At 46.1% G+C, this 24,735-nt stretch overlaps 2 protein-coding genes across 3 annotated transcripts in view; one reads left to right on the top strand and one right to left on the bottom strand.

The window, feature by feature from the left end:
* Positions 1 to 8,278, bottom strand: part of ACAD11 (acyl-CoA dehydrogenase family member 11) — a 69,996-nt gene extending 61,718 nt beyond the window's left edge. Inside the window, exons 1-2 of the mRNA XM_001514023.4 lie at positions 8,096 to 8,278; positions 3,449 to 3,548 (exon numbers count right to left, since the gene is read on the bottom strand). Of these exons, the coding sequence (XP_001514073.2) occupies positions 3,449 to 3,548; positions 8,096 to 8,217 (222 nt within the window). The 5' untranslated portion in view covers positions 8,218 to 8,278. The remainder of the gene's footprint in view (positions 1 to 3,448; positions 3,549 to 8,095) is intronic.
* A 2,449-nt stretch (positions 8,279 to 10,727) lies between these two features.
* UBA5 (ubiquitin like modifier activating enzyme 5) lies at positions 10,728 to 24,734 on the top strand. Of its 2 annotated transcripts, XM_029070399.2 has the most exons (12): positions 10,728 to 10,871; positions 14,550 to 14,595; positions 14,709 to 14,798; positions 15,695 to 15,804; positions 17,139 to 17,225; positions 17,442 to 17,526; positions 18,989 to 19,093; positions 20,953 to 21,080; positions 21,881 to 22,016; positions 22,235 to 22,310; positions 22,440 to 22,546; positions 23,148 to 24,734. In XM_029070399.2, exons 1-12 carry the CDS (start codon positions 10,837 to 10,839, stop codon positions 23,229 to 23,231), a joined length of 1,089 nt encoding a protein of 362 aa, XP_028926232.2. In that variant the 5' UTR covers positions 10,728 to 10,836; the 3' UTR covers positions 23,232 to 24,734. The 2 variants fall into 2 exon arrangements, with proteins under 2 accessions (XP_028926232.2, XP_007664349.2); XM_007666159.4 differs by lacking the exon at positions 10,728 to 10,871 and having other exon boundaries at positions 14,544 to 14,595; positions 14,709 to 14,793.
* The last annotated feature ends 1 nt before the right edge of the window (position 24,735 follows it).

The following is a 24,735-nucleotide window of genomic DNA, read 5'->3' as shown; positions in this document are numbered from 1 at the left end:
TGGATGCTAATCCTGGCTCTGCCACTTGTCTGCTGTATGACCTGGGGCAAGTCACTTCACGTCTCTGGATGTCAGTTACCCAGAAAAATGGGGAATACGACTATGCGCCCTATGTGGATGACTATGAACCCCTATGTGGGATAGCGGCTGTTTTCCACCTGATTAGCTCTGTCATTACCCCAACACTTAGTACAGCATATGGTAGGTGCTTAATCAATACCTAAAAACAGACAAATGAAAAAAACACCTTGTCTTTGGGTACCATTTCAGAGGAACTTCCTGGTTTCCTATAGGTGGCCAGGACACTAGAAATCTGTTTCGCTTCTATTTATAATCTAGATAAATCAAGGACTTTATTTGCTCCTGCTTCACTCCACCCTCCTGCAAAATACACACCCTATTCCTGGGGCTCTGGGGAGAGTCTTCCCTCTGACTCTTTTGTTGCCCGACGCTTCTTGGTCCTGTTCATACTGCCTCACCCCTCCTCACCTGGAGCACCCCTCGAGCTGAGCTGCCCAGCAGCCGCAGGCCAGGGATGACCGGGTTGCATAGCTTTGGGGGACTGAGACGCAGAGGGCTAAGACAGAACTGATGCAGCAGAGACAGAGGCAAGGGGAATGAAACAAGTTTTTGGGGTTTTTTTTTGGGTAAAGCTAGAAGCATGAATTCAGGTTTCAGCATGGTTCAGATCTTCCCAAAACTGAAGGACAAGGGATACAAGTTTAAAGGAAGGTAGGCAGGGTGAGAAAACAAATAACATTTTGCAATGCTTAATTGGGGGCCAATAGGGAGATTTCAGGTCGGCAGGCTAGCAACAGGAATCATCATCGTCAATGGTGTTTTCAGAGCACTTACAGTGTGCAGAACACTATACTAAGCACTTGGTTAAGCTTATACCTCAGTTGCATAAGTGGTCGGTTCAATCCAGGTTTCGATATTCCATTCTCCCATTTTGGCACTGCAGCCCCAAGACGGAGGTTTTCCTTTTCCCCTTTGGCCTCGGCTTATTTGCAGCCCTGATTTTTGGCTGGATTATCTCGCTCATGCTACTTACTGAGAAAAGGGCCAACAGCAACAGCCTGCTATCCCAAACTCAAACTTTTTCCCGAGTGATTTCTCTCCGGTGAAAATAAAAGGTTCTACGGCTTTACATGGAGAAATGACCTTTCATAGAACTTCTTGCTCTGATTTCAAAAAGGGCTTTTTCCTCCAACAAAAGCAGAAAAACCAAGTGCAATTCCAGAGTATCCCTTCCAGTTGAGATCTATTACTTTCTTTTTTCAGAAGGGAGCATTTGAATGAACTATACTTTTGTTTAAAACAAGTATTTCAGTAATGTGAGTAATCAAAATTATATAGAATTCTAATGCTAATTAACCATTTTAGGTCCAGACATACATAAAGCCCATCTAAGGAAACGCTTCCATTTTCCTGCAAATCCCATCTCCTAATTGGGTATTTTATGACCAAATACTGTTTTAATAAATATTTTTGCAAATCGATATCTCAGATTCTATGTATACCAGTTCTAAGAGATCTAGGAAGTTTATAAATCTCGGTGTTAATTCTAACACTATATTAGAATTCTCAGAATTCAAAAGCCATTAATAAAATAATGATTAATAATAACACTAATAGTTGATAATAATGATTAAAATAATTAATGAAATGGTTTATCAGTCACATCTTCACCCAAGGTGCAAGTTATCCTTTAAACACATGGGGGTTAATTTTTATAAACTAAACTTTTATCATTCACAGTAATTTTCACTTAGAGAGTAGTTTTGTTCAAAGTTTGCTGGTTTAAAGCTTTACCGTTCACAAAAGAGCAAAGTCACACCCAAGGAAACAAACTAATATCCACCTGAAGCCCAATAGGCAATTTCAGAGTAATCCCTGCAATTTGTTTTTAGACGCATAGATGTACAACTGAGATATAAAACGTCTCTGAGTATCACTGAGCATGCCAGAAACTCTTTTTTTCTGGTAACTGCTTATCAGGCTTTTACGCAACCTGTTTACCCAAGTTGTGGCTTGAACACAGCAGGCTCGTGCTTCCTAGACCAGTCCTAGCTGGACTACTGAAATGGCCTCTACCTCTGTCTCGGCCCTAAGAGTTTATCATCCAAACAATCCTATAACATTCCTTTCTTTCAATGGCTTCCCCACTGTTTTTCAGATGCAACTGGAAGTCTTCATCACCGGCTTCAAGGTTCTCTCTTACCTATCTGCTCCACCTTCTGCTACACCCTGGTTTGTATTCATTCATTCATTCAATCGTATTTATTGAGTGCTAACTATGTGCAGAGCACTTCATTCCCCACCAGCAAATATACTACCCAACCCTCCGCCTGCCAAGCCATTGCTCTGCCTTTCCCCCTGAATGGAATCATCCCCCTCAGCCTCACCAAATCTCATCCCTTCAAAGACTTCCACAAAAACTCCCCTCTTTTTGTTTTGTATGGCACTTTAGTACTTACTATGTGCCAGACACTGCAGTAAGTGTTGGGGTAGGTAAAAGCTAACGGGGTTGGACCCAGTCCCTGTCCCACATGAGGCTCATAGCCTGAATCCCCATTTTACAGATGAGGTGACTGAGGCACAGAGAAGTGAAGTGACTTGCTCAAGGTTATGCAGCAGATGAGTGTCAGAGCCAAGATTAGAACCCTGGTCCTCCTGACTCCCGGGCCCGTACTCCATTGGCGATACCACACTGCTTCTCTTTCAAAGGTATTTCTCAATTAATCCCTCTACCTACACATTCATGCCGCCCCATCTGCCACCTCCATATTCACTTCATTCAATGCTATTTATTGAGCGCTTACTGTGTGCAGAGCACTGTACTAAGCGCTTGGAAAGTATGATTCGGCAAAAGAGACGATCCCTACCCAACATCGGGCTCACAGTCTTGTTTCTTCTGCTTATTCATTTATTTTGGTCTTATTTATACCTATTCTCTTATTCTCCTAATTGTGATTATAAGTGACCAAGGAGCAGAGAATACATCTTTAACGTCTCTTGAATATTCTCAAGGACCTGGTACATGCTCTGCACCAATTAAATACATAAAAATGGTCTGTCCTGATACCAAGATCACGCACGGAGCGTAAAGCTCTCAGTTGATAGGTAGAGCAAACCACAAACACGGAACATAATAAGAGTGCATATTTCCTCACATCTGAGGCTCTGGAATCCGAGCCTGGTGGATTTCTGGAGTCCAATCACAAGGCTGAAATGTTGTGGCCACCGGCAGTTACCTGGGCAACAAAAGTTGCAAGCCCTGCTTATGCAAGCTTTTAAAGGCGGAATGAAGATTTTTTTTTTTAAATGATCCTTGGTGAATTTGAGAAATTCAGATTACAGATTAAGCACTCAAAACCAAATTTCAATGCATATGCTAAAATGCATAATTTTTCACCACAGAAAGCATTAGTCTGTCTAGTCATACCTTGTGTGCTTTAGGAAGGAGAGAGCCATGTGGCTTTTTTCTTAGTACATAGGCTTTCGGTCCCTTTTTCAAGTAGAAAGTTGGATTTGACTGTCCTGATCTAAACAGGAAAGAAATGAGAGTTTTAAAAAGCCGATTTGCGAGGAAAACTGACCCCATCAATTATTTAAAATGGATGAGAACTGACAACATCAATTTTAAAAATGGAGAGCTTTCAGTATCGCTGCTGAGATGCATAACATTTTCATTATTGGCAAATACCAAACAGGAATCTCATATCACTTCTCTCATTCCCAAGGTTTTCAAAATACTGAAATACTACACTCTCATATCACATCTCAGTTTTTAGACCTATCTTAAAAAAAACCCAATAACATTGTTGCATTTTGGTACTGTTGGTTTCTAAATATAAAAACCCCACCAATTCATATTAATTTTTCCAAATACTCATTGACTTCACATCCCTCAGGAGGTTGGCCTAGGCCTAAAAGCGACAGAGAAGTCTAATGCCCATGATATGATACCACTGTGGAACAGGGTCCTAACTCTGGACTATAATTTTAGTCCACGGCCAGCAAGAGTGGGAGAAGACCCGATGTTTTAACTTTTGCTGGCCTTCCAAAACCTTTAAGGAAGAAAGATCTTAAAAAGGGGATGGTGAAAATGAAATAAAGTTGCAATGCCAATAAATAGTAAAGGCTAGTAATAGGCAATATTAGGTTTTCAGTTAAACTGATCTAATGGTCAAATCCCAATTATTCAGGGGCTATTCTTTTCTCCTCCTTCCCTTCCCTTCTGTTAATCTTGTAGCTGTTTCATTCCACCTTCGCACTTCCTCCCAAAATTATGCAGAGAGGGGAAATTCAAAAATGACCATTCATTCAGTGGTATTTATTGAGCACTCACTGTGGGCAGAGCACTGTACTAAGTGTTTGGAAAGTACAATTTGGCAAAAGATAGAGACCGTCCCTACCCAACAACGGGCTCACGGTTTAGAAGGGGCCTCTCAGCCCCCCAAAAAAGAGCCAGTGACTTCTGCCTCCCAGCTCAGTGCCAGTTAGATATGTCTGCACATGTTTAGTCCAGTAGCTTTCAGGCCAAGGCAAGGAAGTCTGCAGGATTAATCTAACTACTTTATATTCAAACCAATATGTCTTCTTCAGGTGATACTTTGACCGCCAATTTTTAGTCCCTATAAATGCAATATTTACTAGGAACCCCACTCAGTATGACTTCAGCAAATACAATTATAAAGCCTGAACATATTAGTCTTTTCTGACAAGGCATTATCCTGGAGATTGTCCACAGTGCATTGACACCCAACCCAGTCAATAAGGGTCGTATCCGCTAGAAGTAATTTTCTCAGCAACAGGCAGGTCTTGGGAAAAAGTCACTTTATTCCATTAATAGCTTCCAGACCAAGTAGCTCCCTTGAATCATACTACTTTAAATTCAAACTGATACGTTTGCTACAAGTGGCATTTTGCCTTCTTTTCTATTTGCCCCTCGAGAACAGCCATAGACCATTCTTTTTAAAAACAACAAACATACAGAAGGAAAAATGGCAACTTGGCAATTCAGAAGAGAGACGTTCACAGGTGAAAGGTGAAGCACCTCAAACACGGAAATGGGAGTGGATTGAAGAAAAGTAGGAAATTATTCATTCATTCTTTCATTTGATAGTATTTATTGAGCGCTCACTATGTGCAGAGCACTCTAAGCGTTTGGAATGGACAATTTGGTAACAAGGCAAGTTAGGAAGCAAGTATCTTACAGCAAACTGGAGAACACCCTACCTTTGAAAGAATTAGAATTTTTGGAAAAAGAGGTTGGGACACAATTACCCCCTTCATGGTAATACTGAGATTGAACTGTCATCAATTAACCAAAATGCCAAAAATGCAAGGTTTGACCATTCATTCAATCGTATTTATTGAACGCCTACTGTGTGCAGAGCACTGTACTAAGCACTTGGAAAGTATAATTCGGCAACAGATAGAGACAATCCCTGCCCCGTAACGGGCTCACAGTCTAAATGGGGCAGACAGACAACAAAACAAGTAGGCAGACGGGCAGACTATCTATCTATCTCCACCCCAGCGGTTGACGAAAATCACATTTCTGGGTTTAGATTCTGAAGAGGGGAGTTTCCATTAAATATTAAAACCCTGCCCTCGGTGGAAAAGAAATCCGATTACTGAGTAACAACCACAGAGCAAGACCGAATACACACATTGCTTGATTGTCATCAGTAAACGATTTATTGTAGAACTGTGCCAAGGATGCTTGGGAAGGAAACTTCTGGATGGTGCTCAATCGCCTGAAAACCTCTTCCCAGAAATATAAACGTCCACCTACACAAACGTGCATGTGCAAACCAATTTAGCCCCTCTCTTTTGGCTCCAAGGCTCCAGATAAGCAGAGTTTGAGGCTTGATTACAATAATAATAATGCTGGTATTTGTTAAGCGTTACTATGTGCCAAGCACTGTTCTAAGTGCTGAGGTAGATACAGGGTAATCAGGTTGTCCCACGTGAGGCTCACAGTTAATCCCCATTTTATAGATGAGGTAACTGAGGCTCAGAGAAGTTAAGTGACTTGCCCACAGTCACACAGCTGACAAGTCGCAGAGCCAGGATTCAAACCCATGACCTCTGACTCCAGAGCCCAGGCTCTTTCCACTGAGCCATGGTGAAACTAGCCTCATCTGGAAAATGGGGATTAAGACTGTGAGCCTCACATGGGACAACTTGAGGACCCTGTATCTCCCCCAGCGCTTAGAACAGTGCTCTGCACACAGTAAGCGCTTAACAAATACCAACATTATTATTTATTAAGAGTTTATACACTAAGCCGTGGGCTACAGATCCCTCATCTACAAAATGGGGATTTAATACCTGTTGCCCCGTAGGGGACCCGGTTACCTGGTATCTAGTAAAGTGACTGACACATAGTAAGTGCTTAACAAATCCCACGATTATTAGGACAGAGTTCTGGGAAGGAGCAGAAAGGCGGGAATCAGTCACGGATCCTGCCCTTTGAGGGGCTGGCTGACAAACTCCCAAGCACATAGTAGACTTTTCCACACAGAGTAAGCGCTCAATAAATACCACTGCTTCAACGTTCAACTGCCTTACCCTTTCTAAGCGCCAAGATGTCTTGAGCCTTGTGAGAACTGGGCAGAAAAGGCCATCTTCTCGTCCACACTAACACTCGGATGTCGTGGTCAATCAACATCACCTTTGAGTATGGATATATGTATATATGCACACACATGTACATATATATATATTTATATATCAAACAAAAACTCCTCATTCTTGGCTTCAAATCTCTCCACTACCTTGCCTCTTCCTCCCTCACCTCCCTTCTCTCCCCACCAAACTAGCTCTCTTCCCCCCTTCAAAGCCCTACTGAGAGCTCACCTCCTCCAGGAGGCCTTCCCACACTGAACCCACATCCTACCACTGACCTGGAATGCCCTCCCTCCTCACACCCCCCAAACTAACTCTCTTCCCCCTACAGTGGAAAAAGCCCAGGCTTGGGAGTCAGAGGTCATGGGTTCGAATCCCAGCTCTGCCCCTTGTCAGCTGGGTGACTTTGGGCGAGTCACTTCACTTCTCTGGGCCTCAGTGACCTCATCTGGAAAATAGGGATTAAGACAGTGAGACCAACGTGGGACAACCTGATTACCCTGTATCTACCCCAGCTTTTAGAACAGTGTTCTGCACGTAGTAAGCGTTTAACAAACGCCAACATTATTATTATTATTCAAAGCCCTCCTGAGAGCTCACCTCCTCCAGGAGGCCTGCCCAGTCTGAGCCCTCCCTCTCCTCCCCATTCCCCCTACTCCCTCAGCTTTACTCCCCTCCCTGCCCCTCTATGTACATATTTATAATTCAATTTATTTTTTATTAATGATTTATTAACGATTCTATTTATTTGCTATTGTTTTAATGAGATGTTCATCCCCTTGATTCTCTTTATTGCTATTGTTTTTTCCGTCTGTCTCCCCCGATTAGACTGTAAGCCCATCAAGGGGCAGGGACTCTATTGCCGATCTGTCCACTCCAAGCGCTTAGCACAGTGCTCTGCACATAGTAAGCGCTCAATAAATACTACTGAATGAATGAATGAATGTGCATATATCTTTAATTCTATGTATTTATAGTGATGCTACTGATGCCTGTTTACTTGTTTTGTGGCCTTTCTCCCCCCCTCCTAGGCCGTGAGCGCGGGGCAGGGAAGCAGCGTGGCTCAGTGCAAAGAGCCCGGGCTTGGGCGTCCGAGGTCACGGGTTCGAATCCCGACCCTGCCCCTTGTCAGCTGTGTGATTTTGGGCGAGTCGCTGCACTTCTCTGGGCCTCAGGGCCCTCGGCTGCAAAATGGGGATGAAGCCTGTGCGCCTCCCGTGGGCCCACCTGATGACCCTGCATTTCCCCCAGCGCTTTAGACCAGTGCTCTGCACAGAGTAAGGGCTTAACAAATACCCACATTATTCTTATTACTTGTTGGTGCACTGTACTTGCCCAGCGCTCAGTCCAGCGCTCGACACAGAGTAGGCGCTCAATAAATAGGGCGGAATGAATGAACGCTCTGCACCACGTAAGCGCTCAGTGGATGCGGGAATGAGGGAGAGAGCGGTACCTGTATCGGGAGACGGTGAGCGGCGGCGCAGGGGGGAGCGCGAAGCCCGGCAGGTGCCGTGAGAGGTGTCGGTCCAGGACCTGCAGGTCCAACCCCGCCGCGCCTCCACGCCCGCCGCCCATGGCCAGGACCGGTCTGCACCGCACTGCACCCGCACTGCACCCGCACTGCACCCGCACTGCACCGCACCGGTCCGGCGGCCCCCCGCCCGGCGCCAGATGAAGGAGCGCGCCGAGCCGATGGGGGCGGGGCCCAGGGGGCGCAGCCAATGGGAGGCCAGGAGGGCGGGGCAGGGGGCGGGGCCAAGGGCGCAGCCCCGGGGCCGGGGACGAGGGAGGGGGGAAGGGGCGGGGACAACGGGGCCGGAGCCAATGGGAGGCCAGGAGGGCGGGAAAGGGGGGCGGGGACAAGAGGCCGCAACCAATGGGAGGCCAGGAGGGAATGGGAGCCTAGGCGGGCCTAGGGATGGGAGCCTAGGGGGCTGCAGCCACGTGGTCGGGGACGAGGGGGGGGGGAAAGGGGCGGGGCTAACGGGTTCGGAGCCAATAGGAGGCCAGGAGGAAGGGGAAAGGGGCGGGGACAAAGGGGCCGCAGCCAATGGAGGGAGGAGGAGGGGTAAAGGGCGGGGACAAGTGGGCCGTAGCCAATGGGAGGCCAGGAGGGAAGGGGAAAGGGGCGGGGACAGGGAGGCGCAGCCACGGGGACCAGGGAGGGAAAGGGGCGGGCCCAAAGGGGCCGGAGCCAATAGGCCAGGAGGGAGGGGGGAAAGGGGCGGGGCCCAGGGGGGCGCAGCCAATGGGAGGCCAGGAGGGGGGAAGGGGGCGGGGCCAAGGGCGCAGCCACGGGGCCGGGGACGAGGGAGGGGGGAAGGGGCGGGGACAACGGGGCCGGAGCCAATGGGAGGCCAGGAAAGTGGGAAAGGGGCGGGGACAGGGAGGCCGCAGCCAATGGAGGGAGGAGGCGGGGTAAGGGGCGGGGACAAGGGGGCCTGAGCCAATGGGAGAGCCGGATCTGAGGAGGCGGAGCCAATGGGGGCTCGGGGGCACGCCACGTGGGACAATTTGATAATCTCGTACCTCCCCCAGCGTTTAGGGCAGTGCTCGGCCCATAGTAAACGCTTAACAAATACTATCCATCACTATTACTATCGTCACCTGTAAAAGGGGGATTAAGCCTGCGAGCCCCACGTGGGACTCCCGATAATAATAATAATAATAATAATAATGTTGGTATTCGTTTAGCGCTTACCATGGGCTGAGCACTGTTCTAAGCGCTGGAGAAGATACAGGGTCATGAGGTTGTCCCACGTGGGGCTCCCAGTCTTCATCCCCATTTTCCAGACGAGGTCACTGAGGCCCAGAGAAGCAAAGTGACTCGCCCACAGTCACACAGCTGACAAGGGGCAGAGCCGGGAATCTAACGCATGCCTTGTCTTCGCCCCAGCGCTTAGAACAGTGCGTGGCACCTAATAAGCGCTTCCCAAATACTATCATAATTATAATAACGTTGGTATTTGTTAAGCGCTTACTAGGTGCAGAGCACTGTTCTAAGCGCTGGCGTAGACACAGGGGAATCAGGTTGTCCCACGTGAGGCTCACAGTCTTCATCGAGAAGCAGCGTGGCTCAGTGGAAAGAGCACGGGCTTTGGAGTCAGGGCTCATGAGTTCGAATCCCAGCTCTGCCGCTTGTCGGCTGGGTGACTGTGGGCCAGTCACTTCACTTCTCTGGGCCTCAGCGATCTCATCTGTCAAATGGGGATGAAGACTGTGAGCCCCACGTGGGACAACCTGATTCCCCTGTGTCTACGCCAGCGCTTAGAACAGTGCTCGGCACCTAGTAAGCGCTTAACAAATACCAACATTATTGTTATTATTCATCCCCATTTGACAGATCACTTGTCGGCTGTGTGACTGTGGGCAAGTCACTTCACTTCTCTGTGCCTCAGTTCCCTCATCTGTAAAATGGGGATGAAGACTGTGAGCCCCACGTGGGACAACCTGATTCCCCTGTGTCTACCCCAGCGCTTAGAACAGTGCTCGGCACCTAGTAAGCGCTTAACAAATACCAAAAAAAAAAAAACCCAGCCGACAAGCGGCAGAGCTGGGATTCGAACTCATGACCTCTGACTCCAAAGCCCGTGCTCTTTCCACGATGAAGATGTTCTTCCCCTCGACTCTATTTATCGCCATCGTTCTCGTCTGCCCGTCTCCCCCGATTAGACCGGAAGCCCGTCCGACGGCGGGGACCGTCTCTATCTGTTGCCGACTTGTTCATCCCAAGCGCTCAGTACGGTGCTCTGCACCGAGGAAGCGCTCAATAAATACCGTTGAATGAATGAATGAAGACCGCCAGCCCCGGGCGGGGGGGGCGGGGGGAGAAACAACCACCTGATCACCTTGGCATCCGCCCCCGAAGCGCTTCGGGGAAGACCGGCTTTTTTTTTTTTCTTTTTGAAAGAGGGCTCCGCGCGGGAGGCAGCGCTCGGCCAATCCGCTGGAAGGACGGGATGGCGCGGGGGAGGGGGGACCGGAAGTGCGGGGGGCGCGCGCCCGCGGGGGCGGAAGTGACGTCAGGCGGCGGCGGCGGCGGCGGCGTCCTGGCGGGCGGAGGAGGCGGCGGCGGCGGCCATGACGGCGGAGTCGGTGTCGGGGCTGCAGCGGCGGGTGCGGGAGCTGGAGCGGGAGCTGGAGCTGCTGTCGGGGCGGCGGGAGGCCGGGCCGGGCCGCGCCCCCATCGAGCGGATGAGCCCCGACGTCTCCCACTCCAACCCCTACAGGTCCGCTCCCCTCACCGTGCGTCACCGTGCGTCACCTTGCGTCACCGTGCGTCACCTTGCGTCACCTTGCGTCAGCTCTGCTCTGCCTGGGGAGCAACGGCGTTGGGACCCAGGGGAAGCGCTTCCTAGGTGCAGAGCCCTGTTCTAAGCCCTGGGGTGATCATAATAATAATGTTGGTATTTGGGAGGCGCTTCCTAGGTGCAGAGCCCTGTTCTAAGCCCTGGGGTGATCATAATAATAATGTTGGTATTTGGGAAGCGCCTCCTAGGTGCAGAGCCCTGTTCTAAGCCCTGGGGTGATCATAATAATAATGCTGGTATTTGGGAAGCGCTTCCTAGATGCAGAGCCCTGTTCTAAGCACTGGGGTGATCATAATAATAATGTTGGTATTTGGGAAGCGCCTCCTAGGTGCAGAGCCCTGTTCTAAGCCCTGGGGTGATCATAATAATAATGCTGGTATTTGGGAGGCGCTTCCTAGATGCAGAGCCCTGTTCTAAGCCCTGGGGTGATCATAATAATGTTGGTATTTGGGAGGCGCTTCCTAGGTGCAGAGCCCTGTTCTAAGCGCTGGGGTGATCATAATAATAATGCTGGTATTTGGGAGGCGCTTCCTAGGTGCAGAGCCCTGTTCTAAGCCCTGGGGTGATCATAATAATAATGTTGGTATTTGGGAAGCGCCTCCTAGGTGCAGAGCCCTGTTCTAAGCCCTGGGGTGATCATAATAATAATGCTGGTATTTGGGAAGCGCTTCCTAGATGCAGAGCCCTGTTCTAAGCACTGGGGTGATCATAATAATAATGTTGGTATTTGGGAGGCGCTTCCTAGGTGCAGAGCCCTGTTCTAAGCCCTGGGGTGATCATAATAATAATGTTGGTATTTGGGAAGCGCCTCCTAGGTGCAGAGCCCTGTTCTAAGCCCTGGGGTGATCATAATAATAATGCTGGTATTTGGGAGGCGCTTCCTAGATGCAGAGCCCTGTTCTAAGCCCTGGGGTGATCATAATAATAATGTTGGTATTTGGGAAGCGCCTCCTAGGTGCAGAGCCCTGTTCTAAGCCCTGGGGTGATCATAATAATAATGCTGGTATTTGGGAAGCGCTTCCTAGGTGCAGAGCCCTGTTCTAAGCCCTGGGGTGATCATAATAATAATGCTGGTATTTGGGAAGCGCTTCCTAGGTGCAGAGCCCTGTTCTAAGCCCTGGGGTGATCATAATAATAATGCTGGTATTTGGGAAGCGCTTCCTAGGTGCAGAGCCCTGTTCTAAGCCCTGGGGTGATCATAATAATAATGCAGGCATTTGGGAAGCGCTTACTAGGTAAACAGCACTGTTCTGAGCACTGGGGAAATAATAATAGTAATGCTGGTATTTGTTAAGAGCTTATTAGTGCAGAGGACTGTGCTAAGCGCTGGGGTGATGATAATAGCAATGCTGGTATTTGGGAAGCGCTTAGTTGGTGCACAGCACTGTTCTGAGCGCTGGGGAAATAATAATAGTAATGCTGGTATTTGCTAAGAGCTTATTAGTGCAGAGGACTGTGCTAAGCGCTGGGGTGATGATAATAGCTATGCTGGTATTTGGGAAGCGCTTACTAGGTGCACAGCACTGCTCTGAGCGCTGGGGAAATAATAATAGTAATGCTGGGATTTGGGAAGCGCTTCCTAGGTGCAGAGCCCTGTTCTAAGCGCTGGGGTGATCATAATAATAATGCTGGTATTTGGGTAGCGCTTACTAGGTGCACAGCACTGTTCTGAGCGCTGAGGAAATAATAATAGTAATGCTGGTATTTGGGAAGCGCTTATTAGGTGCAGAGCACTGTTTTAAGCTCTGGGGTGGTGATAATAGCATTGCTGGTATTTGGGAAGCACTTAGTAGGTGCAGAGCACTGTTCTAAGCACTGGAGTAATAATAATGCTGGTATTTGGGAAGCGCTTACTAGGTGCACAGCGCTGTTCTAAGCACTGGGATAATAATAGTAATGCTGGTATTTGGGAAGCGCTTACTAGGTGCACAGCACTGTTCTGAGCACTGGGGTAATAGTAATGTTGGTATTTGTTAAGCGCTGACTAGGTGCAGAGCACTGTTCTAAGCACTGGGGGAGATACAGGTCATCAGGTTGCCCCACGTGAGGCTCCCAGTCTTCATCCCCATTTTCCAGATGAGGTCGCTAAGGCCCAGAGAAGTGAAGTGACTTGCCCACAGTCACCCGGCTGACAAGTGGCAGAGCCCGGGATTCTAACCCATGGCCTCTGACTCCCGAGCCCAGGCTCTTTCCACTGAGCGTAATAATAATCTTGGGATTTGTGAAGCGCTTCCTGTGTGCCCAAGCACTGTGCTGAGCGCTGGGAGAGGTACAGCAGCGTGGCTTAGCCATGGGTTCGAATCCCGGCTCCGCCCCTTGTCAGCTGTGTGACTGTGGGCAAGTCACTTCAGTTGTCTGGGCCTCAGTGACCTCATCTGGAAAATGGGGATGAAAAACTGTGAGTCCCAGGTGGGACAACCTGATCGCCTTGTATCCCCCTAGCGCTCAGAACAGTGCTCTGCACATAGTAAGTGCTTAATAAATACCACCATTTTATTTCATTTTTTATACAGGGTCATCAGGTGGTCCTACATGGGGCTCACAGTCTTCATCCCCATTTTATGGATGAGGTCACTGAGGCCCAGAGAAGTGAAGTGACTTGCCCCAAAGTCACACAGCTGACAGGCAGCAGAGCCGGGATTAGAACCCGTGACCTCTGACTCCCCAGCCCGAGCTCTTTCCACTGAGCCACGCTGCGTCTCTACCCCCGTTGTTGTTAGTGCAAAGAGCCAGGGCCTGGGAGTCAGAGGTCTTGGGTTCTGATCCCGCCACCGCCACGTGTCTGTTAAGAGGCCTTGGCCAAGTCACTTCTCTGGACCTCCGTCGCCTCATCTGTCAAATGGGCATGGAGCCTGTGAGTCCTAAATGGGATGGGGACAGCGTCCAAACCGATTTGCTTGTATCCACCCAGCGCTTGTCACATAGTAAGCGCTTAACAAATACCCCAGTTATTACTAGCGGTTAGAGGACGGGCCTGGGAGACAGACGGACCTGAGTTCTAATTCCGCCTCCGCCACCTGTCTGCTGTGTGGCCTTAGCCGAGTCACTTCATTGCTCTGGGCCTCAGTTACCTCCTCTGTCAAATAGGGATGAAGACTGTGAGCCCCACGGGGGACAGGGATTGTGTCCAACCCGACTACCTTGTTTCTGTCCCAGCGTTCAGTACAGTACCTGGTACATAGCACTTAACAAATACCATAAAAAAAAAAAATGGCTTGGGAGCCAAGGGACCTGGGTTCTAATTCCAGCTCTGTCCCCTGCGGGTGGACAAACCAAATAACTTCTCTGGACCTCGGTTTCCTCATCTGTAAAACACACCTCATCTTAGACCGTGAGCCCCATGTGAAAGAGACGGTGTCCGACCTCATTATCTAATTTGTCAGGCAAAAAAATCCCCAGGCGTTTCACAGTAGATGAAATGATTCATTTTTTTTCCTGTAGATCAGCATAATGAGGATGAATTTCGGGGCGGCCTGATTTTGACCTCCTGTTCACACACACTTGCAATCAACTGAATATCAAGATATTAGGAATGTTTTTAAAAAGAACTTGAGGGAAAGAGCGCTTTCTGTGAACGCTTTGTCTTTTGCTTTTCAGCCGTCTGATGGCTCTGAAACGAATGGGCATCGTGAATGACTATGAGGTACGATTCCTTCTGAGTCCTCGAAAGTGGCATCATTACGTGAAAATACCTTGTAGAAATAGATTTCTCTTGAAGGGATGACGTGCCGATCAATATATATTTCTTTCTCCCAGAAAATCCGCACCTTTGCCGTAGCCGTAGTAGGTGTTGGTGGAGTTGGTAGTGTGACGGCTGAAATGTTGACAAGATGTGGCATTGGTAAGGTAAAATACATTCTTTAACCATCAGTTGGTAGGCAGTAAACCAGTCTTGGATAAAAACAGGTATTGTTGTGATTAATTGTTTTTTTTTCCCACTCCACACCTGCCCTTTCCTCTTTTTTTTCCCCCCTCAACTTCTCCTAAAAGAAAAGAAATTAATGTCACGAGGACATAGCCGAGATGATGTTGATAGGCCCAAGGGCTTTTAAATTGTGTTTATGTGGGCAAGAGGCCTCATTTGTTATATTGTCAGGAAAAAGGGTTGATGTGTATTGAGCACCAAACTTCACAGTCATTGCCAATATCTTGCTTAGGCAATTGAAGAAGAGTATCATACAGATAAGTTGCCTTAAAGTAGCAAGCATCAGAAAAGGGCAGATCTTTTTAATTCTAAATATTGCCCATTTTAGGGACCTGAATCTAAAGATTTCAGTAGATGCTGAAGGTTATAATTGATGCCAGGTAGGCGAGTGCAGTCTCCTACACAAAAATAGACCCAGAGCCCTCGAGCACCCAAAAAGGTGGCTGGACTAGTAAATATTTAGGGGGGTATTAAGGCATAATTTGAAAAAAAAAAAAATACGATAGCCTTTATATTAACCTCCGCGTGATTCTTCGAGAGGTGACGCTTGGCACCCAAGGTGTGATTGTAGCTTTGGAGGGAGGGCATTGAGTAGAAACCTAATTTGAACTTCTTGGCAATGTTGAGTTTTCTTAATTTACCTTATTTAGTCTACAAATTGCCATCGATGAAATCGAGTTGATTAAGCCTTCAATTGTCACCGGGTGTACAGGAAGAATATAAAATAAATCCATCTGGCAGGAGCCGTTGACTCTCCATACAGTCTCTGAGCATACAAGTTTTCCCATTCATCGGCATTTTGAAATCTTTATTTTAGCTGCTGCTATTTGATTACGACAAGGTGGAACTAGCGAACATGAACAGACTTTTCTTTCAACCTCACCAAGCTGGACTGAGTAAAGTTCAAGCTGCCGAACATACCTTGAGGTAAATGAAACTAAGCCATTAGTGTGAATTGAACACCTGTTGTGTACACGGCACTGTTTTAAGCGCTTGGGGAGTAAATGACAGTGCCTGCCTTCAGGGAGCACAGAGTCTGATTCGGGGGGACAGGTGGACAGGCAGGCAGTGGGAGCCGAAAGCGCAGCAGAGTTCCAGCTGGTTAAAGGAATAATATAGAAAGTTGAACGGTTGTATAAGTAAGCTTAAAATAATTGTATCTATAAATGTGTATATTTATCTATTTTGATGGTAGTGATGCCTGTCGTCTTGTTTTGTCCGTCTCCCCCTTCTAGACTGTGAGCCCGTTGTCGGGTAGGGATTGTCACTATCTGTTGCCGAATGGTACTTTCCAAGCTCTTAGTACAGGGCTCTGCACACAGTAAGCACTCAATCAATGCGGTTGAATGAATGAATGCATATAGACACAAATATTTAGGCAAGTGCTAAGGATCGTTATGTAAATTTAAATATCTAGGTGGCAGTTGGGCTGGCAAACATGGGAGAATAAAGATGGGGACAGCTTTGATCAGGTGAATTTTGAAGGGGAAGAAAATCTGGACAGGAGGAAAGGTAGGAATAATGGGTTGGAGGCGGGAGAGTCAGCAAGGCAAAATCAGTGTAGCTTGGGAAGAGCAGGGAGCCCAGACCAGAGATTAGCAGTGGGAAATAGAAAGTGTAAGAGCCTTGAAGTCAATGTTCAGCTTTTTCTGCTTGACGCAGGGGCAGATGGATAATAATCGGAGACTTTGGAGGCCTGCAGAGAGGTTTTAGAAAAGCCATCTGAGGACCAGTGTAGTATGGAGACCTAAGAGGTTGGAGACAGAGAAACCGGTGAGAAGCTGATGCAGTAGTATAGTCAGAATTCATTCATTCAATAGTATATGGTGAGAGCTTGAGTCAGAGTGCTCTGCACATAGTAAGCGCTTAATAAATACTATTGAATGAAAGAGTGGTGGATGGTTGGTTGGTTGGTGGAGGAAAGAGGGTGAGCCCAGGAAATACTGCGCTGGAAAAAACTGCAAGATTTAGCAAAAGACTGAATTGGAGAATCATACCCCAAAGAGAGATCCTAGAAGCCTAGATGTCTGGACTAATTAGCCGTATCCTCAACTACGAGAGGAAAGTTAAAAGTGATTTTAGGAGGAAAGGTGTGTTTTAACCATTTTTAAGGTGCCCCCAAATTAGGCATCAAAATAGGATGAATTTACTCATTAAATATTTCTTGGGCAAAAATGTTAGAGGAGTGGTAAGTACTATTTTGCCTCAACTCAGAGGCTTTGTTTATCAAGTTTTAATTATTCCCTGTTGTTCTCTCTTAGAAACATTAACCCTGATGTTCAGTTTGAGGTACATAACTATAACATCACCACAGTGGACAACTTTGAACATTTCATGGATAGAATAAGGTAAAATGCTTTTCAAGTCTGGTATAGCTTCTGTCATCCTATTATCTTATGGTGCCATTTGAAACGAGCCACTTCAAATGAAGCTTTCACATTTTGGATTTACTAGAAATTGTGAAATTGTATTCAGTCTTCAATTGTATCGATACCAGCAGTTAGCACGTATTAAACACTTAATGGATGAAGTATTTAATGAACAGATTTGTATTTTCTTGGTAGTAAAGGCGGATTAGAAAGTGGAAAACCTGTTGATTTGGTTCTGAGCTGTGTGGACAACTTTGAAGCTCGAATGGCCATCAATACAGTAAGTACTCCCCCACCCCACCCTCCCCTCCCCAAAATGCAATAATATATTTAGCAGCGTGTGAGTTCCCCTGATGAGTTTTGCATAAGCGCTGAACACTTAGTTGAGAAAGTGTGGAATAAATTGTGAAAGTTAAAACAATGTATGCAGTAGAGCCATTATTCATAAAAATGGCTAACTATATAACAGATATTACAAGAATTTTTAATTCTTAAAATTAGCATCTTTCTCTGTCAACTATTTTTACTTAAACATTTTTGCTTTGTAGTAAGTATGGCTATTCCAAACAGTGTAAAATGAAAAAGACTTAAACTTTTCCCTTTAAATTTGTTAGTTTCCAGGTAGTGACACATTTGGAACCATTCATCGTTGAAGATTATACCACTCCTTCTTGAATATACTGATATTTTCACCATACGTAGCCTTGTTTGGGAAAATAACTTCATTTCTATCAGCTGAGTACATAATAAATCCCACAGCTCTACTCGTTTTAACACTTCAGCTCAAATTTTTCAGGCAGGATATCATCTCTACCCTCTGTCCATTGATCGGAACCTGAGGGTCCTTAACAAAAACCTATTTATTTCTTGAGCTAACTAAGAGTTTGTGAATTTTCTTTTTAATGGCATTAAGCTTTTACGATGGGCCAGGCGCCGTTCTAAAGGCTGGGGTAGATACAAGCTAATCAGGTTGGACACAGTCCATGTCCCACGTGGGCTCACAGTCTTAATCCCCATTTTACAGGTGAAGTAACTGAGGCACAAAGAAGTTGTGACTTGCCCAAGCTCGTCCCTTTGGGTTTATGGTCTTTGATCCTTTTTCTTGACTTAGAGGTACATTATTAATATGACAAATCTACACAGAATGTCTTGAGGGAATTGGAAGGTTAATTGTTCAAATTTGCCTCACACCACACTAATAACTATAATAATAATAATGGTAGTAGTTATACAACATAAGCAGAATCAAACTAATGCAGGTCAAAGCCGGTCACCGTTCAGGCTCATCTCACCAGTAATGATTCTTATTTGTCCCCATTCTCCTCCCCATTGACTTGTAACCCCAAATTCTGCCGCCTCGGTGTCTGTCCTCTGCCAGGCCAGGGCTAATGGTGATTTTTTTTTAAATTTGGGTATTATTAAAAGCATCTTACAAATTCAGCTTCATAAAAAAAAATTTACAGATCTTTTAAAATTCATACTAATAAGCCATCTATACGCGTAACTTCAGACCAAAGTCTGTGAAGCACGTAATGACCTCCCTTTGATTATAACTCTGACGTCAACACCTTGTTCTTCCCCCTTCTGCTTTACTGAGTACATTACCCCATATGTTGTTTTTCTGTTTACATATTCTTTGGTAGTAAGTAAATCAGCAATTGAGGGCTTCCCTGCCTTTGTCGTTTTTGCATCTCAGATATCGCTACATTATGACTTTTTTCCATGTTGATTATTTCTACAAGGCCTGTAATGAACTTGGACAAACTTGGATGGAATCTGGAGTTAGTGAAAATGCAGTGTCAGGGCATATTCAGCTCATCATACCTGGAGAATCTGCTTGTTTTGCGGTACGTATCACTTCTGAAATCAAGGGGTTTTTTTTGGTATTTCTTGCTCTGGGTGGGACCCGGGGCCAGAGAAGTCTCCGCTAGGCCCCTCACGGGCCGTGCCTCTCCCGCCCTCCCTCTCCTCCCTTTCCTTAATCCTCAACTCTCCCCGTACTCTTCGCGGCTACAGTTTGCTCCACCGGACTCTCAAACCTCCAAACCTCAGCTCTCGGCACAAGCCAAGGCAGCACGGCCCGCTCAAGTGAGCGGGGGAGACTTGGCCCTCTCAGGCTTGTCGGTACTGCCCTCGAGCCTGAGGTGAGCTAACGGGAGAATGGAGGCGGAGAAGGTGGGTTTCAACCTTTGCAAGTCACTTAACTTCTCTGTGCCTCAGTTACCTCACCTGTAAAATGGGGATTAACAAGTGTCGTCTCCTGGTTTTCCTCCTATATCTCTGGCCGCTCATTCTCAGCCTCTTTGGCAAGATCCTTCCCTGCCCCCCGACACCCTCAGTCCCGGTTTCCCTTCTAGTCTCCATCTACATCCATTCCCGCGGAGAACTCATTCGCTCCCGCGGCTTCAGCTACCACCTCTCTGCTGATGATTCCCAAATCTCCATCTCCCAAATCTCCATCTCCAGCCCTGACCTCTCTCCTTCTCTGCAGCCTCACATTTCCTCCTGCCTTCGGGACATCTCTCCGTGGGTGTCTTGCTGACACCTCCACCACAACATATCCCAAATGGAACTCCTCATCTTCCCATCCAAACCATCCTCCCCGGGACCGTCCCGTCGCTGTAGACGGCGCTGCCATCCTCCCTCTCTCGCAAGCCCGAACCCTCGGCCCTTTCGACTCATCTCTCTCATTCAACCCGCATATTCCGTCTGTCCCCGAGTCCTGTCGGTTGCACCTTCACAACACTGCTGAAATCCACCCTTTCTTCTCCCTCCAAACTGCTACCATGTTAATCCAAGCATTTATCCTTTCCCACCTTGATTACTGTGTCAGCCTCCTGTCTCTCCCCACTCCAGTCCATACTTTAATCTGCTGCCCAGATTATTTTTCTACAGAACTGTTCTGTCCATGTTCCCCTACTCGTCAAGAATCTCCAGTGATTGCCCATCCACCTTCACGTAATAATAGTAATAATTATAATGAGGGTATTTGTTAAACGTTATGTGCAAAGCACTGTTCTACCCACTATTGGGAGGGATACAAGGTGATCAGGTTGTCACACGTGGGGTTCACGGTCCACACCTCATCTATTTGGGCTTGGAACAAGCAGGCTTTTTTGCGCTTCCAAACCCACATCAGGCCCTGACCCGGGGCCGACCCTCGTGGAGCGCGGCATCGTTCTCTGTAATGGCCAACCGATCTGGTACTTGGGCAGGCGGTGGGGGGGGCGAGGTGCGGGGGTTGTGCTCCACTGAGAAAGTAGTGGTTGGAGAGCCGTGGCAGAGGTTGGGGCTGGGGGCGGCGCCGGAGCAGAGGTCTGAGCCCAGGCAGCCTCACAATGTATAGCGCTTCTTTCCTGCTGCTCTTCCACGAGCCGTCTTTGTAGAGCCAAGCCCCAGCTCCCCACATTGCAATGCCAGCACGTCATCTTCAGATGGTCTGTGTCAGGTGCCGTTTTCGTAACATCGCAAGCCGGTGGCCGTGTCGGGAGGGTCACCACCTGTGGTTGTGGGTGGAGGTTAGTGCTTAGATACGCCGGGACTTTTCAGGTGATTTGGATGAACAAGGATCTGTGCCATTTGGAATTCCCCCGATTCCTTGACGCGTAGGGGAACCCCCTTGTTGGGGCCTACTGTAATCTTTTTTTTAAACCGTTTTGAAATGTCAATGTCTCCCTCTTTCCCTCCTGTCCACCTCCCCACCCAGTGTGCCCCTCCACTTGTAGTTGCCGCCAATATCGACGAAAAGACACTGAAACGAGAAGGAGTCTGCGCAGCGAGTCTTCCCACCACCATGGGCGTGGTTGCCGGGATTCTTGTGCAAAACGTTTTGAAGTGAGTGATGGCTTTCGGAACGTTCTTGTCTTCTGTCCATAAAAAAAGGTCTGCATAGATCAGTTTCAAAAAGTTAAAATTACTAAAGTCATTTTGGATTTGTCTACGGTTGTATGGATTTTTGTTAAGCACTGAGTGCTAGGTACTGTACTTAATCACTGGGGTAGAGCCAAAATGATTAGGTTGAACACAGTCGACATCCCACATGAGGCTCCGAGTCTTAATCCCCATTTTGCAGATGAGGGAACCGAGGCCTAGAAGTCCAAATGACTTGCCCAAGGATCACACAGCATTCATTAATTCATTCAATCCTATTTATTGAGTGCATACTGGGGGCAAAGCACTGTACTGAGCACTTGGGAGAGTAAGTATAACTACAGACACATTCCTGCCCACAACGAGCTCACGGCCTAGGGGAGAGATGGACATTAGTATAAATATTATATTAAATATATTTATAAATACTATTTATAAATAGACAAGTGATGGAGCTAGGATTAGAACCTAGGTCTTCTGACTCAGGTCAGTGGTCTGTCCATTAGGCCACTCTGCTGGTCACTTTTTACTTGTTTTTGTGACCACAAAGACCTTAATGAATATACTGGGTAAAGCTCAGTGGGGATTTGATTTTTTTTTTGATAATCAGCCTGGGTGATGGGTGTAACGCTTTTTGAGGTGCACCAGTAGTAAATTCTAGATGCCAGGAAATTAATTCTTCAGCACAAAAATGCCTTTCAAGAAGATAGTGAATTCAGTAGGTGAAGCCCAGCATCAGTCCTAAATGTTTTTTTTCTTAACAGGTTTTTGTTAAACTTTGGAACAGTGAGTTTTTACCTTGGTTACAATGCAATGCAGGATTTCTTTCCCAGTATGGCAATGAAGCCGAACCCTCATTGTGGTGACAAAAACTGTAGGAAACAGCAGGAAGAGTACAAGGTAAAAAAAAAAACAACACAAAAAACCATCTTATACTACTGAATATTCAAGGGGAAAGATATACTGAAAGATAAGATGACTACTTGACTGTAATTACTTGTTTTGACAATACACAAGAGGCAAACATACTCATCATGATCATTTACTTCCATGAGGAAAATTAAGTTAATTTGTTGAAATTTAGTCAAAACTTTTTGATTTGTGTCTAATCTATACAGAAAAAAATAGCCACGGAGCCCAAACTGGCAGATGTTGAACAAGAGGAGGAAATAGTACATGAAGACAACGACTGGGGTACGAATTGCATTATTACCCGAATAGCCAGCCTAAAGCCTAAACTGTTTCCATTTAGGAAAGTGTTTCTAGCTTAAATAGAATTTTAGGAGTTCAAACTCTTGAGTCCTGTACATTTTGACCCTGCAGGTATTGAGTTAGTATCTGAAGTTTCAGAAGAAGAATTGAAAGCCGCATCAGGTCCAGTTCCCAACTTGCCCGAGGGCATTACGGTAGCATATACGGTTCCGGAAAAGGTACGGATTATTCTCCTTAGTGGTATCTCATATTTTCAAAATACCCCAGAAACTTGTGGAATTTGTTCCTGTACAAAAGAATCAGTTGCATTTTCTACGCTATTCCCGCTCCCCACCCACACCAGTATCTTACTCTCAGAAGGCTTCTTTGACTAACCAGTCTGATGGGACATAGCTGCAGCTATTTACAAAAATGAAGTAATTCACTAAATGTGTTCATGTCTTCCTTTACTTCTTCATCTCTCCGAGGGGTGTATGGTGGAACTGCTCCTTGTTTTTGAAGGCCCAGAGAAGAATTCCTGTTGTGGAAACAGTCTTGACTCTTCCATCAATACGTTGATCCCTTCTTGGCCAGAAAGCCCCATCTAGTTGAACTGGAACTAGGGTTTATGTCCAAACTGGTTTTTTTGATAGCATAAAGAAAAATACTGGAGCAGATCTCTGTAGAACAGTCCTTTCAACACTGTTTTGGGCAAGGTCCCTCGCTCACTCACTAGGGTCATGCCCCCAGACTATTTAGATGGCAAAGGCCCATATTTTATGCTCCGAAGTCTTTGCTATACCTCACCGGTAAGAAATTTGAACTTCTTTCACTAAACAGGATGAAGACACTGTTCCTGGGGAAACTGTGGAAGAGTCTGAGCAAAGTCTAGATGAACTCATGGCCAAGATGAAGAACATGTAGAAAGATGTGTGAACTATATGCTAATACTCTAAATACTCTATCTACTTTCTCACCCCCACCAGTTCCTCCCCTTAAAAATAGCCCGACGCAACTGTTCCAAAAAAAAGGTCAACTTCTACATTTCTAGTAAGAGAATTTTGAAATAGCCTCTGATACATGGTTTATGTTGGTTTTATATACTAATCTCTAAGTGTTTGGTTTTTTGTTTTTTTTTTTTACCTTAGCCAGGCCAGAATTCTCCAACTGACTACAAAAAAGTAATCATGCACATCCTGTGTAGTGTTAGTCTAGGTTAAATGTAAGAAAACGAGCTGTTACAAATGTGCTCTTTGATTTTGTCAGTTTGTGCTGCATTTGAGAGTGGTAACAGGGCTAATTCCTGGATTTTATTTTCCAGTAGTTAATTATCACTGAAGGGCTTCTCGCCATGGAGGTGATAAGGTAGGGGTGCTTGCTGGGAGAAGTTTGATCCACAAATCTTGTAAATCACACAAAAGACGAAAACATTTTATTAGTGGGTTTAGCTGCTATATTTCTTTATTTAGGGTCCAATAATGAAGCTTTAGGTTTCTGGAAAGTTAAAGCCCAGTCTGTCCATCAAAATGTTTTAATTTTATATATAAAAAAAATCTTATTCTCTAATTTAAATGTCATTGTCAATAGGGCCTTAATGCCAAAAAGCTTTATGTACATGTAGAATGTCACGCAAGTGAAAAAAAACTTGAGGGGAAAAATAAATTTATCCTTAAAAATCTTAATAAAGGGTGCTGACAAAGCCTGAAGAAATGATTTAGAAGACATTACTGTTTACCATTTTAACGACTCTACTGTAATGAGGCCTATGATTGCCTTATAAACATTACTGTGAAACCTGGGCGGGGCGGCATCCGGCTTTGGTCTGCTGATGATGGTGAAAGTTCAGATGCATCTTTCATATTGGTTCTCCAATTTCTCCCTTTCTAAAGCAGCCTTTCCCTGATTGACAGGAAGATGGGGATATACTACTTCACTTTAAAAAGCTTCCTTGGAAATTGCTCTGATGGTAGAGTGTGGCTTTACTAGTTAAGCAATCAGTGAGTTTATCTTACCCCCTCAACTATTGTGAACGGAGTTGATTCAGTCTTATTCTATATGGTTGATGTGTGGAGTGTAAACCCCAATCTTCTCATTTTGAGGAAATCGTCTTTTTAATGGAAGTATCTTTAAACGGTTGAAGTTGGCAGACAGAATTCATTCAGCTAAAATTGATGAAGTAACGTATATTTGTTAAGCTTAGGTTTAAGGGAGTGAAATGGTAAGCATTTAATGATGAGAAACAGATTTTGCTGCCTGGAATTCATTTCCCCCATATGTTGCAGTTCCAGATAGAATTCCAGCATTCAAGTTTTCAGTCCAATTTGGAAGTGACAGATCCACGTTGCTTTTACTTGAAGATTTAAAGTGTTAATTAGCCCTGCCTGATTTGAATGAACAATGAGAAAATAAAATGAATTTGACCCTCAAG

The sequence above is a fragment of the Ornithorhynchus anatinus genome, chromosome 8 (assembly GCF_004115215.2).
Source record: "Ornithorhynchus anatinus isolate Pmale09 chromosome 8, mOrnAna1.pri.v4, whole genome shotgun sequence".
NCBI classification, from domain to species: domain Eukaryota; kingdom Metazoa; phylum Chordata; class Mammalia; order Monotremata; family Ornithorhynchidae; genus Ornithorhynchus; species Ornithorhynchus anatinus.
Note: the sequence above shows the minus strand (reverse complement) of the source record. Positions and strands in the feature narration are given on the sequence as shown.